The sequence below is a fragment of the Babylonia areolata genome, chromosome 20, assembly GCF_041734735.1.
Source record: "Babylonia areolata isolate BAREFJ2019XMU chromosome 20, ASM4173473v1, whole genome shotgun sequence".
NCBI classification, from domain to species: Eukaryota; Metazoa; Mollusca; class Gastropoda; order Neogastropoda; family Buccinidae; genus Babylonia; species Babylonia areolata.
This window is the reverse complement of record NC_134895.1, coordinates 28,942,661-28,955,924: the sequence shown is the minus strand read 5'-3', so window position 1 is coordinate 28,955,924 and position 13,264 is coordinate 28,942,661. Positions and strand designations below refer to the sequence as shown.

General features: G+C 40.4%; 1 protein-coding gene across 4 annotated transcripts in view; it reads left to right on the top strand.

Moving 5' to 3' along the window:
- LOC143295379 (aminopeptidase O-like) overlaps window positions 1-9,573 on the top strand; it is a 203,677-nt gene extending 194,104 nt beyond the window's left edge. For 2 of the 4 annotated variants that reach the window (XM_076607046.1, XM_076607047.1), the window contains one exon: window positions 4,646-9,573. In XM_076607046.1, the coding sequence (XP_076463161.1) occupies window positions 4,646-4,792 (147 nt within the window). In that variant the 3' untranslated portion in view covers window positions 4,793-9,573. The remainder of the gene's footprint in view (window positions 1-4,645) is intronic. The other 2 variants (XM_076607044.1, XM_076607045.1) reach the window with 1 other exon arrangement.
- The last annotated feature ends 3,691 nt before the right edge of the window (window positions 9,574-13,264 follow it).

The following is a 13,264-nucleotide window of genomic DNA, read 5'->3' as shown; positions in this document are numbered from 1 at the left end:
GTGGAATATCCCTGCTGTCCGTCGCAGGCAAGACTCTGGCCAGAGTGCTACTCAACTGTCTTATAGTGCACCTTGAGCAAGGTCTCCTACCAGAGTGCCAGTGTGGCTTCTGGAAAGAATGCGGGACTATCAACATGGTGTTTGCTGCCAGGCAGCTCCAGGAGAAGTGTCAGAAACAGAACGCCGACCTTTACTCCACCTATGTCGATCTGACCAAGGCCTTCGATACTGTTAGCAGAGATGGCTTATGGAGAATCATGGCGAAGTACAGATGTCCCAGAAAGTTCATCACCATCATACGGCAACTACACGATGGGATGCTGGCCCGAGTCCAAGACAACGGAGAGACTTCAGAACCATTCCCGGTCTCCAATGGAGTCAAGCAAGGGTGTGTTCTTGCCCCCACCCTGTTCAGTCTCATGTTTTCAGCCATGCTGACAGATGCCTTCAGAGACGCTGACGTAGGCATTGGCATCAGGTACTGCACAGATGGCTCACTCTTCAACCTCAGGAGGGTTCAAGCAAAAACCAAGGTGAGGACAGACACCATCAACGACTTCCTGTTTGCTGGTGACTGCGCTCTCAATGCTGCCTCCGAAGCTGACATACAACACAGCGTTGACAAGTTCTCTGCTGCCTGTGACAACTTTGGCCTCACAATCAGCACAAAGAAGACTGAGGTGATGCACCAGCCAGTTCCAGGAAAGCCTTACGTTGAACCAAACATCTTCATCAACGGCCAACGACTGAATGCGGTGGACAAGTTCACATACCTGGGCAGTACACTCTCTCGCACAGTTGTCATTGACGACTTGAGGTGAATGCCAGACTTGCCAAAGCCAGCGCTGCCTTTGGCAGACTCCATAAGAACGTTTGGAACAGGGGAGGCATCACCCTGGAGACGAAGCTCAAAGTATACAAGGCCATAGTTCTCACCACACTGCTCTATGGATGTGAATCATGGATGGTCTACAAACGCCACGCCAAAAAGCTGAACCACTTCCACACCACCAGCCTCAGAAAACTTCTTGGCATAAAGTGGCAAGAGAAGATCCCTGACACAGAGATGCTCACTCGTGCAAACTTGCCCAGCATCTGCACCATCTTGATGCAGGCCCAGCTGCGCTGGACAGGCCATGTAGTTTGCATGCCAGACCACCGGCTCCCCAAGAAACTGCTTTATGGCAAACTCCAACATGGCAAGCGCTCCTATGGAGGCCAAAAGAAGCGCTTCAAAGTCACTCTGAAAGCTTCTCTGAAGGCCTTCAACATCAGCCACAACACATGGGAGCTGAATGCAATGGACAGACCAAAGTGGCGTTCAGCTGTCCACAAAGGCGCCAAATCCTGTGAGGCTAACAGAATCGCTGCAGCAGAGCAACGCAGACAGGCCAGGAAAAGCAGTGCCAGCAAGTCCCCGACAGCCGCCACCATCCCCTGTCCACACTGCGTCAGAACCTTCCGGGCGCGGATTGGCCTGACCAGTCATCTGCGCACCCACAGAGCCCAACCCACCCACCCCCAGGATGACTAGATGGTCCTCGTCAGTCCCGATTGATGAACCACATCTGCCTAATTCTGAATAAACAAGTATATTAGGCGTTATGAGGAGAACACCAAGAAATCTTTTACAAGCAAAGAAATGCACTTTCTCAATGCTGTCAAAGTGGTTCAGACCCTAAATATCTGCTGTCAAAGATTTTGAAGAAGACTTGTCTGGACATTTCTTTACAATTACTGAATGCTTTGCAAAGAAGATAAAGCACTCTTTTTGCTTTTGTTTCCAGATGCGCTGTGCCTATAGTGTCATTCAAAATAGTAGTAAATGTGAATCCTAGAAAACAATAGGAATTCATTGCTTCAATTTCTTCACCTTTAACTTCTGGAACAATTTGTGATTTTTGCAAAATTATCACCACCTCTAAAAAAGCGATCACAAAAATTAAAATAATGTTCAAAATCATGCAATAGTTTTCTTGAAGGGAAATAAATGGAGAATATAATTATCATAAGTTCAGTGTTGACAGGATGAGATAACTCTCAATCAATGACTTGGATATAAAAATTTAAAGAAACACAAAATATTTTGAAAAAAAAGAAGAAATTCAGATTTATTTTATGGGTGGAAATAGTTCTAGAATATTAGCAAATGTATTAGATACTACAACCAAGTACAGGTATGTTGTCTCCTCCACTATCATGTTGTTTTAAACATAAACACTATACATATACACTTACATAACCCATACATCCACAAACACTATCACACAATAGTACATCATAAAAGTTCACTGTAAACAATATTTTGGCTTGAAGCTTTCATCTGGAGGGCTTCATAGTAAATAGAAACCCCAAAATGGTTTAAAGCTAACATGCCTCCGCCCCTTTCCTGTTGATGTACCTTGTAGCATGTAATCATCACCAGGTTAATCAGAATCACTGCAGTTGATCAACAACATTACTTTCGTTTTCTATCATGTTTTTATTGTTGCTATTGTCGACATTATGTGGAAAAATCAAATAAAATTCTAGCCACCTTTTCTGTACCATACGTCTTGGCAGCCATGCAACAGCTTTTCGCTTCACAAAACGGAAAAAGACTGCATCAAAATTGAGCCAAAACTTGCTGAGATATTGCTTCAAACAATCATCAAGGCATTCGCTATTTGCAATGAAGTAAGCATCTGCAAATCAGTGGCTGGACAGTTGATAATGCAGGTACCCCTAAACCACGGATTTATCCGTGGTTGGAAGTCAAAGGCTTAAAATACCACTTTACTTTCTTACCCAAATACCCTCCCCCTCCCCCCTACCCCCTAACACCCCTTCTGAACACCATTATTTTAGTCTTGTTTTTGCTAACATCTAACCTCAGTCTGTTACAGCATATTTTCAAAGAGTCAAATTGATTCTGCAGGCTGCCTGGTGTAGTTGCAATCAGAGCTACATCATCAGCGAAAAGTTGAAGGAATATTTCAGTTAAAGTGTGTAGTAACTGCACGCTGTGAACCCCAGCATCATTTATATGGTTAGCTAACTCATTAATAAAAAGTGAATAGAGTGTTGGACTTAATCTGCAACCCTGTCTCACATCAACAGGACACTTAAAAAAAATTAAAGGAAAAAAAACACTGAGTATTCTCTATTTTAATGAACCCATAAAACAGGAGAATCAGTCAGATTGTAGGCAGCAAAAAAAAAAAAAAAAAAAAAAAAAGCAACAAAAAACCCCAACCCTTTTATCCCTTCCTTATATAAGGCTTGTAAGAGTTTGATATGATGGACCAAATTGAATGCCTTTTTGAAGTCCATAAACGCCACAGAAAGTTTTTGACCTTTGCTACTTAATGTTTTCTGGATAATTGCATACAGATTAAATATATGATTGATCATTGAATCTTTCATTCAAAACAGAAGTAAAGCATTTTACAAGAAATGTTCATTTAAGATACACCTCTATAATTGTCGGCGTCATTACCCTTTTTGAAGATTGGTACCATGATGGCTTTGGACCACTCTTTCAGATATACAGTAAACTCTGGCTGTAGCCAACTCATTGTGCATAGTGGCCACTTTTGGCCGTGTGGACGCTATATACGATGTCTCCGGATATTACGGAAATATTCCAGTTTATCTGATGGTCTCAGACAGTAGGAACTGTATGCATATACATGTTGTGTATTGTTGATATCAGCAACTATTTCCTATGCTCTCTTTTGGTGTGTATGTTTAGCGTTTCTCATTTTCATGAATCCTGGCTACAAAGTGTTATTTATACTAAGCTCAGCATTGAGCCTACTTGCATTTTGTAAAGTTCTGTGATTACATGAGCAAATTTCAAGGCCATGTTGTTTTTGTGGGTTTTTTTTTTTCCAGTGGTGGTTGTGATGTACAGATAGACAGACAGAAAAATAGGGATTGAATGGGAGAGAGAGAGATTTTTCTCAACTGTGTTTATCTTGCGAATTTTGTTATGGTGTTGAAAAACACAAAGGACACAACCTTGACAACAATAAAAATACTTGTTTAATTACACATACTTAACCATGACCCAACTAGTGCAGAATACTTGATGCATGTGACAAAATGGCTGCGCCAGAGGCTTACTCTGAGTTCAGACACATTAGTATGACTATAATGGTACCCAGTTTTCCCTGCGGGTTGTTTTGTATATAAAAGCAGAGATTTTCATCTCTGACGTGGTTGTGTTTCAGTGGCTATGGCTAAAGTTGTTGCTGCTGGGTTTTAGTTTTAGATTTTCAGTTTCAGTTTCTGCCTGACAACATAACCTGCCACACTTGTCAGGCCTCGAGTGCATACATATATACATATTTGCGTACCTGTCAGAGTGGATTTCTTTTACAGAATTTTGCCAGAGGACAACACTCATTGCCATGGGTTTTTTTCAGTGCGTCAAGTGCGTGCTGCACATGCGACCTCAGTTTATCTTTTCATGACTAGATGCTCAGTTTGATTTTCCTGTCAAGTGTATGAGAAAGGTTGAGAGTGGGATTCGAACCCAGACCCTCACGGGTACTATATCGGCAGATAAGCGTCTTAACCATTCTGCCTCGCTCCTTGCTCTGGCTGGGTGTTAAGGCAAATTGAATTGAACTGAATTGAAAATGTTTCTCTGTATTGACAGGCCATGGGGGTGTATCTGTACGGGGAAGCCAGTCTGTCACACTGCCCTCCTCTCCTCCACCTCGTCCGTTCTTGTTTCCGGCAGCTCCAGCACGACATGCCTGAAAGTGTTCATGACACCATCTTGGCCATGCTATATGGCAAGTGAGGCTGCTCTGGTGTGGAAGCATCCCAGTTTTTCAGTATTTGGCTAAGAATATTGTGTCTAGTTAGATCTCCAGGAAAATTATTTTCATGAAATAAAAACAGGGTTTGAAATAATTTGATATAGCCAAATAGATGTGTTATAGTGTGCCAGCAGTGTCACCACCCACACTCTGTCCCCCTTCCCTCCCCATCCCCCATCCCTTCCCCCCCCCCCCCCCCCCCCCAGCCTCCCCCCCACTTCTTATCTCCCTTCCTGCACTGTCCAAAGTCCAGTCTTTGAGGTCACACCGACACCGCACCACCCTCCCTCCTTCCACCCCGCCTCCTCACCCCACTCCCTAGTCGGCCGCCTTTGGTCAGCGACACCACGTCACCGATCCCATCTGTTGAAACACATGCGGTTATGTGATGTTTTTCCACAATCCCCTTGCTGAATTAGATGTCAGCGTGTTCAAAACGTGCTGAATTAGATGTCGGCGTGTTCAAAACGTGCCAGTGTCGGCATGTCGGAACATTGCAGTAAGGCGGTCTGTCTTTCAAGTCATACCTCCCTCCCCCCCCCCCCTTCCCTCTCCCCAATCTCTTTGTGACGTAAACGGGTGAACTTCTCATCATAGAATGTGGGTTGAATTGTAGCGAATCAGATCAATCTGTTGAATTGGACAAATTGGGATTAAGCAGTGAATCTGTCAGTCATTCACGTAGCGTCATTAGGACAAGCAAAGATTGGTTATTTCAGTTCAACTAGTTGGGGGAGTGAGTGTTGTAGCTTGGAATAGTATGCACAGTATGTTGTGGGAAGGGATAAAACCAGTCAGCACAGCCAGTTCTTAGCGGTCTCCCAGAAAAAACTGACTGACACAGGGTGACTGACTGATCAGTGATGTGAGGAGCAAGGAAATCCCTGTTGGGCTGTGAGTACACAACTTGTGATGGTTTTATGCTATGTTGATAACTTAGTTTTGTTGGGAACAGTGTTTTGTGTCAGTGAACAGCCAGTTTACCTGTAAGTTGATCTTGTGGCCTGTGGAAAGAAAAGGGGTTAATGTGTGGAGGGAAGTACTGGCCTAAATCTTTTGAGTCTCCCCCCCACCCCCCCTTCTATTTTGTTACAGATATTTTGTTCTGATTTCTGGCATTAATGATAGTGCAGTGATATGTCAGTGTATTGCCAGTTGTTGACTGACTGTGGAAATAATGCAAGCATTGAGAGATGAGAAGCCGTGGAGATGGTATGTATGTAGCAGGGGTGTGTAGTATTTTGGTTTTGCTACACTTAATATGGGTTTTAATGTATTTTGGATGTATTACTTACTTGTTTTGTATATTGGGTGGCGTTGGTTCAGTGTGAACTGAACAGATCTATAGGTTAACACATTGTCAGTGTGTGTTGAGGGTTTTTCATGTGTGTGTGCATATGGGGGTAACAGCAAGTGTGGTGGAACACATGTTTGATTTGTTGGTAGTTGTGGTAACATGTGTAGGAGTTGTGCTATGTGTCAATGGTTTACTTTGTTCAGACAAAGTGGGAAGGAACATTGTAATGTGATTAATGAGTTGGTAAACTATGAGAGCATTGAGGGTCAGTGCTATGTTGTTGCACATTGCTGTTTACCAGAGATAATGTTGAAAGTAATGATTTCCATACATGTACTTGTGTCAGTTAGACACTTTGTGAAGGCAAAGAGGAGAATTGTTTGGTCATGGTAACACACAGTTTTATTATAAGGTGGGTAACATGAGTTGGAACACAGGGTTGTATTGGTCAGTGATATGTTTTGTACACAGTATGGTATGTCACTGTTGGTGGCAGGTAAGCTTGATGTAGCTTGTGTTACCACACATAGATCTATGTGTGAGAGGAGTGCATACTGGTGGACATGTGATGAAAGGTGCTGAGGGTATAGGCCTTTCATGTCAGCGATTTCCAGGTATTTTGAGAGTTTCTGACCTGGGTTTTGGTTGTGTGTTTGTCTTCCAGGTGTGCTGCTTGTAGGTGCTGTTTTAGGTTTAGGGTGAACTTTTTACTGTGTGCTGCTTGTAGGAAGTACTTGAAGTAGGCAGTGTGTGCTGACTTAGTGTGTGTTGCTTTTGCTAAGTAGGGTGAACTGCTTAGTGTGTGTGCTGTATTGTAAAGTAAACACTCTATAAAAACCACTCCATGTGGCCCTGCTATTGATGTGAGGAGAGAGTGAGTGAGTGCATCATTAGTTGATCCTATATCCCCTTGTCCACTCCCCTCTCTCTTGGAATAGAATCAAACCACAACACTTTCGAACAGTTTTTTTTTACAGATGGATAACTCCATTTGGATCATTTCAAATATTTACCCCAGGATCTTGCTGCCCAAGCCACCAGACAAAATAATCAAAATGATACAAACATCTATGTTTGGATTTCTGTGGGACAGAAAAAGGGACAGGGTAAAGAGAATATTAGCAGTGAGAATTGTGGATGTTAGATGACTTAGATTTCCAGATATCAAGACAGCTGCATTAAAACATAGATACTGAAATTAAACATACTACTCACACATGGATATCAACTATTTCAGCTAGATATCTAAATGACACACAGAGGCATTTATTTGGACCAAACCGACATAATAAAAAGCGGACATTGTGTTTATAGACAAATGTATGTAAGAAAATTGAAAGAAAACTTGTCCTCAATAAACAAACAAGTTAATCACTGAACCTATTTTTCATAATGATAATGTTAAACAGCTGTTACATTAAAAATGTAAACACAGTCCTTGAATATTCACTGGGTGTGTAAGATGTGTAAGAGCCATTTGCAAAATGCATAACAATGATTCAAGAGATGATTCTAAATTACTTCAGAGTATATATATTTCAAATGGAGCAAAACTTTATTACTTTTCTCTTCAGCTTCTTTCACACTCACACACACACACACACACACACACACACACACACACATGCAAGATAATATGTACAGATCACAAATTGAGGGTTTCCAATAAATGAGTAGTATCAGAATAAGTCTTAGTGAACAACATAACCTGGAGATTATGCTAATCCCCATGTCAAAAGTATGTACATATAATAACTTATCTATGAGGATATTGTATCAGTCCACCATACTTGAGTGTATAACATTAGCAATTTGATAAAGTGGATGTATCCAGCTAAACTTAAAAAAAACAACATCTTGTTACATCATATCCTTGCATTTTCCTATCACATGTGGTCATAGTAACAAATAATGTTGTTTTTTTAAGAATGTTTTGGTGCAAAAAAAAAAAAAAAAAAAAAAGAGAAAGAAAGAAATTTTACAAATATAATACAAATGTAACACCTTAGCAGACTTGACTTCCACTCATTGAACATGTCGGATGTGCCTCCGCACTCCTCTCACCAAGTCAACAATTTTTTTGGTTCAGTTGAGATTTTTTCAAGTTCAAAACATTTGTATCATCTGAATGTGATTATGCAAGTAAAAAGGAAGAAGGAGAATTGAAAAAAGAAAAAAAGGAATTGCTTTTTATGTAGAATTCAGACTTGCACAGACAGGACAATGGAGTGATAATGAGGCAAGTGAATAGGCAAGCCGGGTGTTATATTTGTGTGTTCTCAGTTTTCTGTTTGTGTCAGCATTGTTTTTTTCAGAGAAGGAACTGTGAAATGATATTGAAACTGTGCACAGGACAATGAATGGTTGAAAAGAAATTACCAGTAGGATAACAAAATTTCTGTCAGGGGGGAATAGAATAAAGCAATCCTCATCATCTTTAGTCAGTGACGTGTGCCTTAAGTCCCAAAAATGGAAATAGTGACAGCAATATCAGTAAAAGTAAACAGAGACATGACAGTGAAAATAGCAAGGGCATGGATTTACAAACAACAAGAAATTAAAGAGACAATGTTGAACTTAGCAACAAAACAGAATACCTTATCAACAAAACACGACATTTTTAAAATCTGATCATTCCAATTATATATGGTAAGGGGTCAAAAAGAGAGAAAAAGAAACAAAACTTACTGGACACAACAGAAAACAAAATTGCTTGGTGATCTCAAACTCATGTTTCTTTAATATTCTCTGTGAAGTGCAGAATAAATATGACAAAATGGTGGCTGTGAGGATGATAATAATCTGACAGGAATGAAGAATAATAAAAGGAGACATTGTAGTGGAAAGCTGGCATGAAATGTTGCAATATGACAAAAAAGATGGTATTGTAGTGAAATGTTATTTTTGGTGTTAAGATAAATATTAGTAGTAATCATACAGGCAGTGTTGCTGTTGTCAAGTCTTTCGGGGTTTTTTAAGCACAATGGAAGACATGACGCTGACAGATGATAGTTGGACCTTTTTGACTCACTTGTGTAAACAAAGTGAGTCTATGTTATAACCTGTTGTTTGGTTGTCTCTGTGTGTCTGTGTCTGCGGTAAACTTTTAACATTGCCATTTTCTCTGGAAATGCTTTGTCTGCCAATACCAAATTTGGCTAAATAGCAAGAAAAAAATCTTCACAGTCATACCAATAATAGTTTGTAAGTCTCTCGAATTAAGCCGTATTTCCGGATCATTAATGGTTTATTTTGTTGAGGCACGTTCCGGAATCGGAAAACATTACCTCACGACCGCAGCTGCCAGAATGTAGGCTCTGCTTGGTGAGAAGATGGCATGAACTTGTTTTTCTTGTTCGCAATTAAAAGAAATACAAATTCTGGACAGAACACATACAGTGACAGTGGACACTGAATTAACTGGAATGAAAATAAAAGAAAAATTGATTAAGTCATTTCTTTCAGTTTTGGTCAGCCTGAACATTGTAGACTGGTTTGTGCAAATCTAGATCAAGAGAAAACAGCTATGTATTGTGGTATGTTTGAAGCAATAGCAAAAATGTCTTTTTTACTGAATTAAACAATTTCTTAAATAATCGAGATATGAAAAACACACACACAAAATATGATTTAAACGGTGCTGTTATGTCCAATACAAGCACATCTTTATCATGCAAAGAAAAAACAACAACATAGCTTTAAATATTAGATTTGGTAAAATGATGTCAGGTACGCCGTAGCGTGGGGATTAGATAGCTTGCTCCTGAGCATGCATGGTTCGATTCCACTCGTGTGCCTTATTTTTTCTTCTCCCAAGCTTATAATTATATATATCAAATACTTTTTAACAATTTCTTTATTCTCTTTTTTTTTTCTTTTTTTTTTTTTTTTAATCTCCTTATGATCATATTGACATGTGCACACAACAGCAATGACAGAAGAAATGTGCAAACACAAATTAGCTTTTATTCAAGACTGACATAGCCTCTTTAATCATGAACAAGCTCAGTTTGGCTTCTTTTCATTGGATGTGATTTTTGGTTAAGAGGTTATTGATTGGCAAATTGACTGACGATTTATTGAGCTGAAATATGCTCATTCAACCACAGACACTGACCAGGCATATGTATTCATTTCCCCCGAAGACAGTGAAGATGGCAGCAATTGAAAGGGGCAAGAAGTGATTGTGGAAGTATTTGTTTTTTTTTTTTTAATTATGAAAATGAATGGTCGGCCATGTAAATATTTTATTTGAAAACTTCAAAGCCTCAGATATGCCTGTTGAATCAAGATATATGTGTTGTGTATATCTATTGATATATATGTGTATATACGTATATATGTATGTAAGCAAGACCGAGTCCATGTACCAACCAGCTAGCTCACAGAATGCCAGTGCCTCCCTCCCACCTGCAATCAAGATTGATGACACAGAGATCAAGTCAGTCGACAAGTTTTGCTACCTGGACAGCACCCTATGCAGCAACGGAGCCCTTGATACAGACGTGACGCTGCGCATCGCCAAGGCCAGCTCCACCTTTGGCAGACTCAACAACAGGCTGTGGAACAACAAAGGCATCAGGCTCGGCACCAAAATCAAAACCTACAGAGCTGTTGGGCTGACCACCTTGTTGTACTGCTGTGAAACATGGTTGACGTATTGCCGTCACATTCAACAACTTGAGCAGTTTCACCAGAGATGCCTACGAAAGATCCTCGGCATGAAGTGGCAAGACAGGGTCTCCAACCTCCAGGTCCTAGAGAGGAGTGGCCTGCCCAGCATAGAAAGCCTGCTGATCCAGTGCCAGCTACGCTGGACAGGACACGTTGTCCGCATGACAGACAGAGGATCCCGAAGATCCTTTTGTATGGCCAGCTGAAGGAAGGCCACCGTGAACTTGGAAGACCCTGCAAGCACTTCAAGGACACCTTGAAGACAAACCTCAAAGCCTGTGACATAGAAATCGCTTCCTGGGAAACTGATGCCCTTGACCGTTCTCACTGGAGGATGCTGTGCTCTAGGGCATAAAGATGTTTGAGAATGCTGGCCATTAAGGAGAAGCGTGAGTGAAGGAAGCAGGGCTCAACTTCTGGAGATGTTTTCCCTTGCAACACCTGTGGGAAGTGCTGCACATCCAGAATTGGCCTCGTCTTCCATATGAGGACACACACCGACAGATAAGCCTGCCTGCCTACTCATCCGTCGGACCAATGGGAGACTCCATCGTATATATGTATATGTGTAGGTATGTATATGTATGTGTGTATGCATATATATATATATATATATATATATATATATGTGTGTGTGTGTGTGTGTGTGTGTGTGTGTGTGTGTACCAGTTGGGTTTTTTTTACACCACCTGCCCCCACCCCCCCTCACCCCCCCATCCCACACACACCCCAAAAAATTACATATTTACTTCTTTTTTTTTCCTGAAGAGTATGTTACTGTGTTTGATGGCGGTGATAGTAATGTGCAAAAACTGTTTTGTGACAATGGTGAAAATGTGGACAGAGATAAGATAATATTGATGTCAGTGATATGAAGGATAATGATCGTGGCAATGGTGAAAACGTATACAGAGATAACAGATTGTGTTGATGTCAGTGATCATCATTGGAAAAAAAAGAAACAGATTGTGACAGTGGTGAAAATCCTTAAAGAGGTAAAAGATAGTGCAGAAGTCAGTGATTATAATGGAGAAACAAATTAGTGTGACAAAGGTAAAAGTGAGTCAGTGATGTGTTCCTCAGTTTGGCGTCTGTTCACTAGGTGTGATTTTTGGTTAAGAGGTGACCAGTCCAGTTGCTGATTGGCGAGTTGATTGATGATTTATTGATATTGTGTAAGTGGGTTTTTTGTTGTTGTTTTTTAAATGGCCATGTGAATATTTCATTCGAAAACTTCCAAACTTCAGATATTGCTGTTGAATCAAGCATTTTTTTAGAAGAGGAAGGGCAAAGAAAAAACAAAGAGATTGTGACAATGGTGAATGTATTTGCAAATATAGACAGCAACTTGAGATGTGTGCCTGCTGTATTTCTTCTAAGATTGTGTTGATAACACTGACAGTGAAGGCAAAGAAAAGAGGTCAATGCACTGTTGTAATTTTTGCTATTGTCAGATAAATGAACGTTGTTACTGAACTTAGTATTTACTATCAAAAAAAGGGAAATTTTTGAATGTACAACATATTCATGTATGTATATATATATATATCTATATATATTATTATTTTTTTTTTTTATATATAATATAATTTGCAAGCTTGTGCACACCCAATGCACACACCTCTGGACATGCGAAAGTGTGCATCTCAACACACACTCGCACACACACACACACACACACACACACACACATATATGATACACATATTCCTAACTTTCAGTTATAGGTTCCTTTGGTTTGGGTTCAGTGTCTGTACACCGAGTGTGATTTTTTTACACAATTTTAGTCAAGAAGTGACTGGTCCAGTAGTTGATTGGTGAACTCAGTGATGCATTGATTAAATTAAATGGCTTATTTAACCACAGACACTGTCCAGTCACATACATACTTTCTCTTCAACCCCTTCCACCCCCCGCCCCCCTTGCCCCCTCCCTGCCCCCCTTCCCCACACACATCACCCTCCCCTCACCTCTGAAGAATGTGTTGATGGTAATGAAAGTAATGGGTAAGAACTGACTGTGACAAAGGTAAAGATGCTGACGCTGTGACAGAGAAAACAATATCTTTTTTTTTTTTTTTTTTTTTAAAGATTGTGCTGATGACACTGGCAGTGATTGCAAAGATAAGGGTCACTGTATTGTTGTTACCTTTGTTATTGTTAAATAACTGATGTTGCTGCTGAACTTAGCATGTACCTTCATAAATTTTGAATGTGCACCATATTCAGAAATATGTACAAGTGTGTGCAACACATACACAAGTGTGTGCGCGCAGACACACACACACACACATACGCACACACACGCATTAACTAAAATGCACGTGCACACACACACATGCCCACGAGTATAGATATATAAATTGTATAGTCTTCCAGGGCTAGGTTCCAAACTTCCAGCAGTACTCTCTACAATAGAGTCTATTCACAATTTGTTGTTTGGCAGATTGCTAGTCAGTACTGACTGATAATGATGTTTTCCT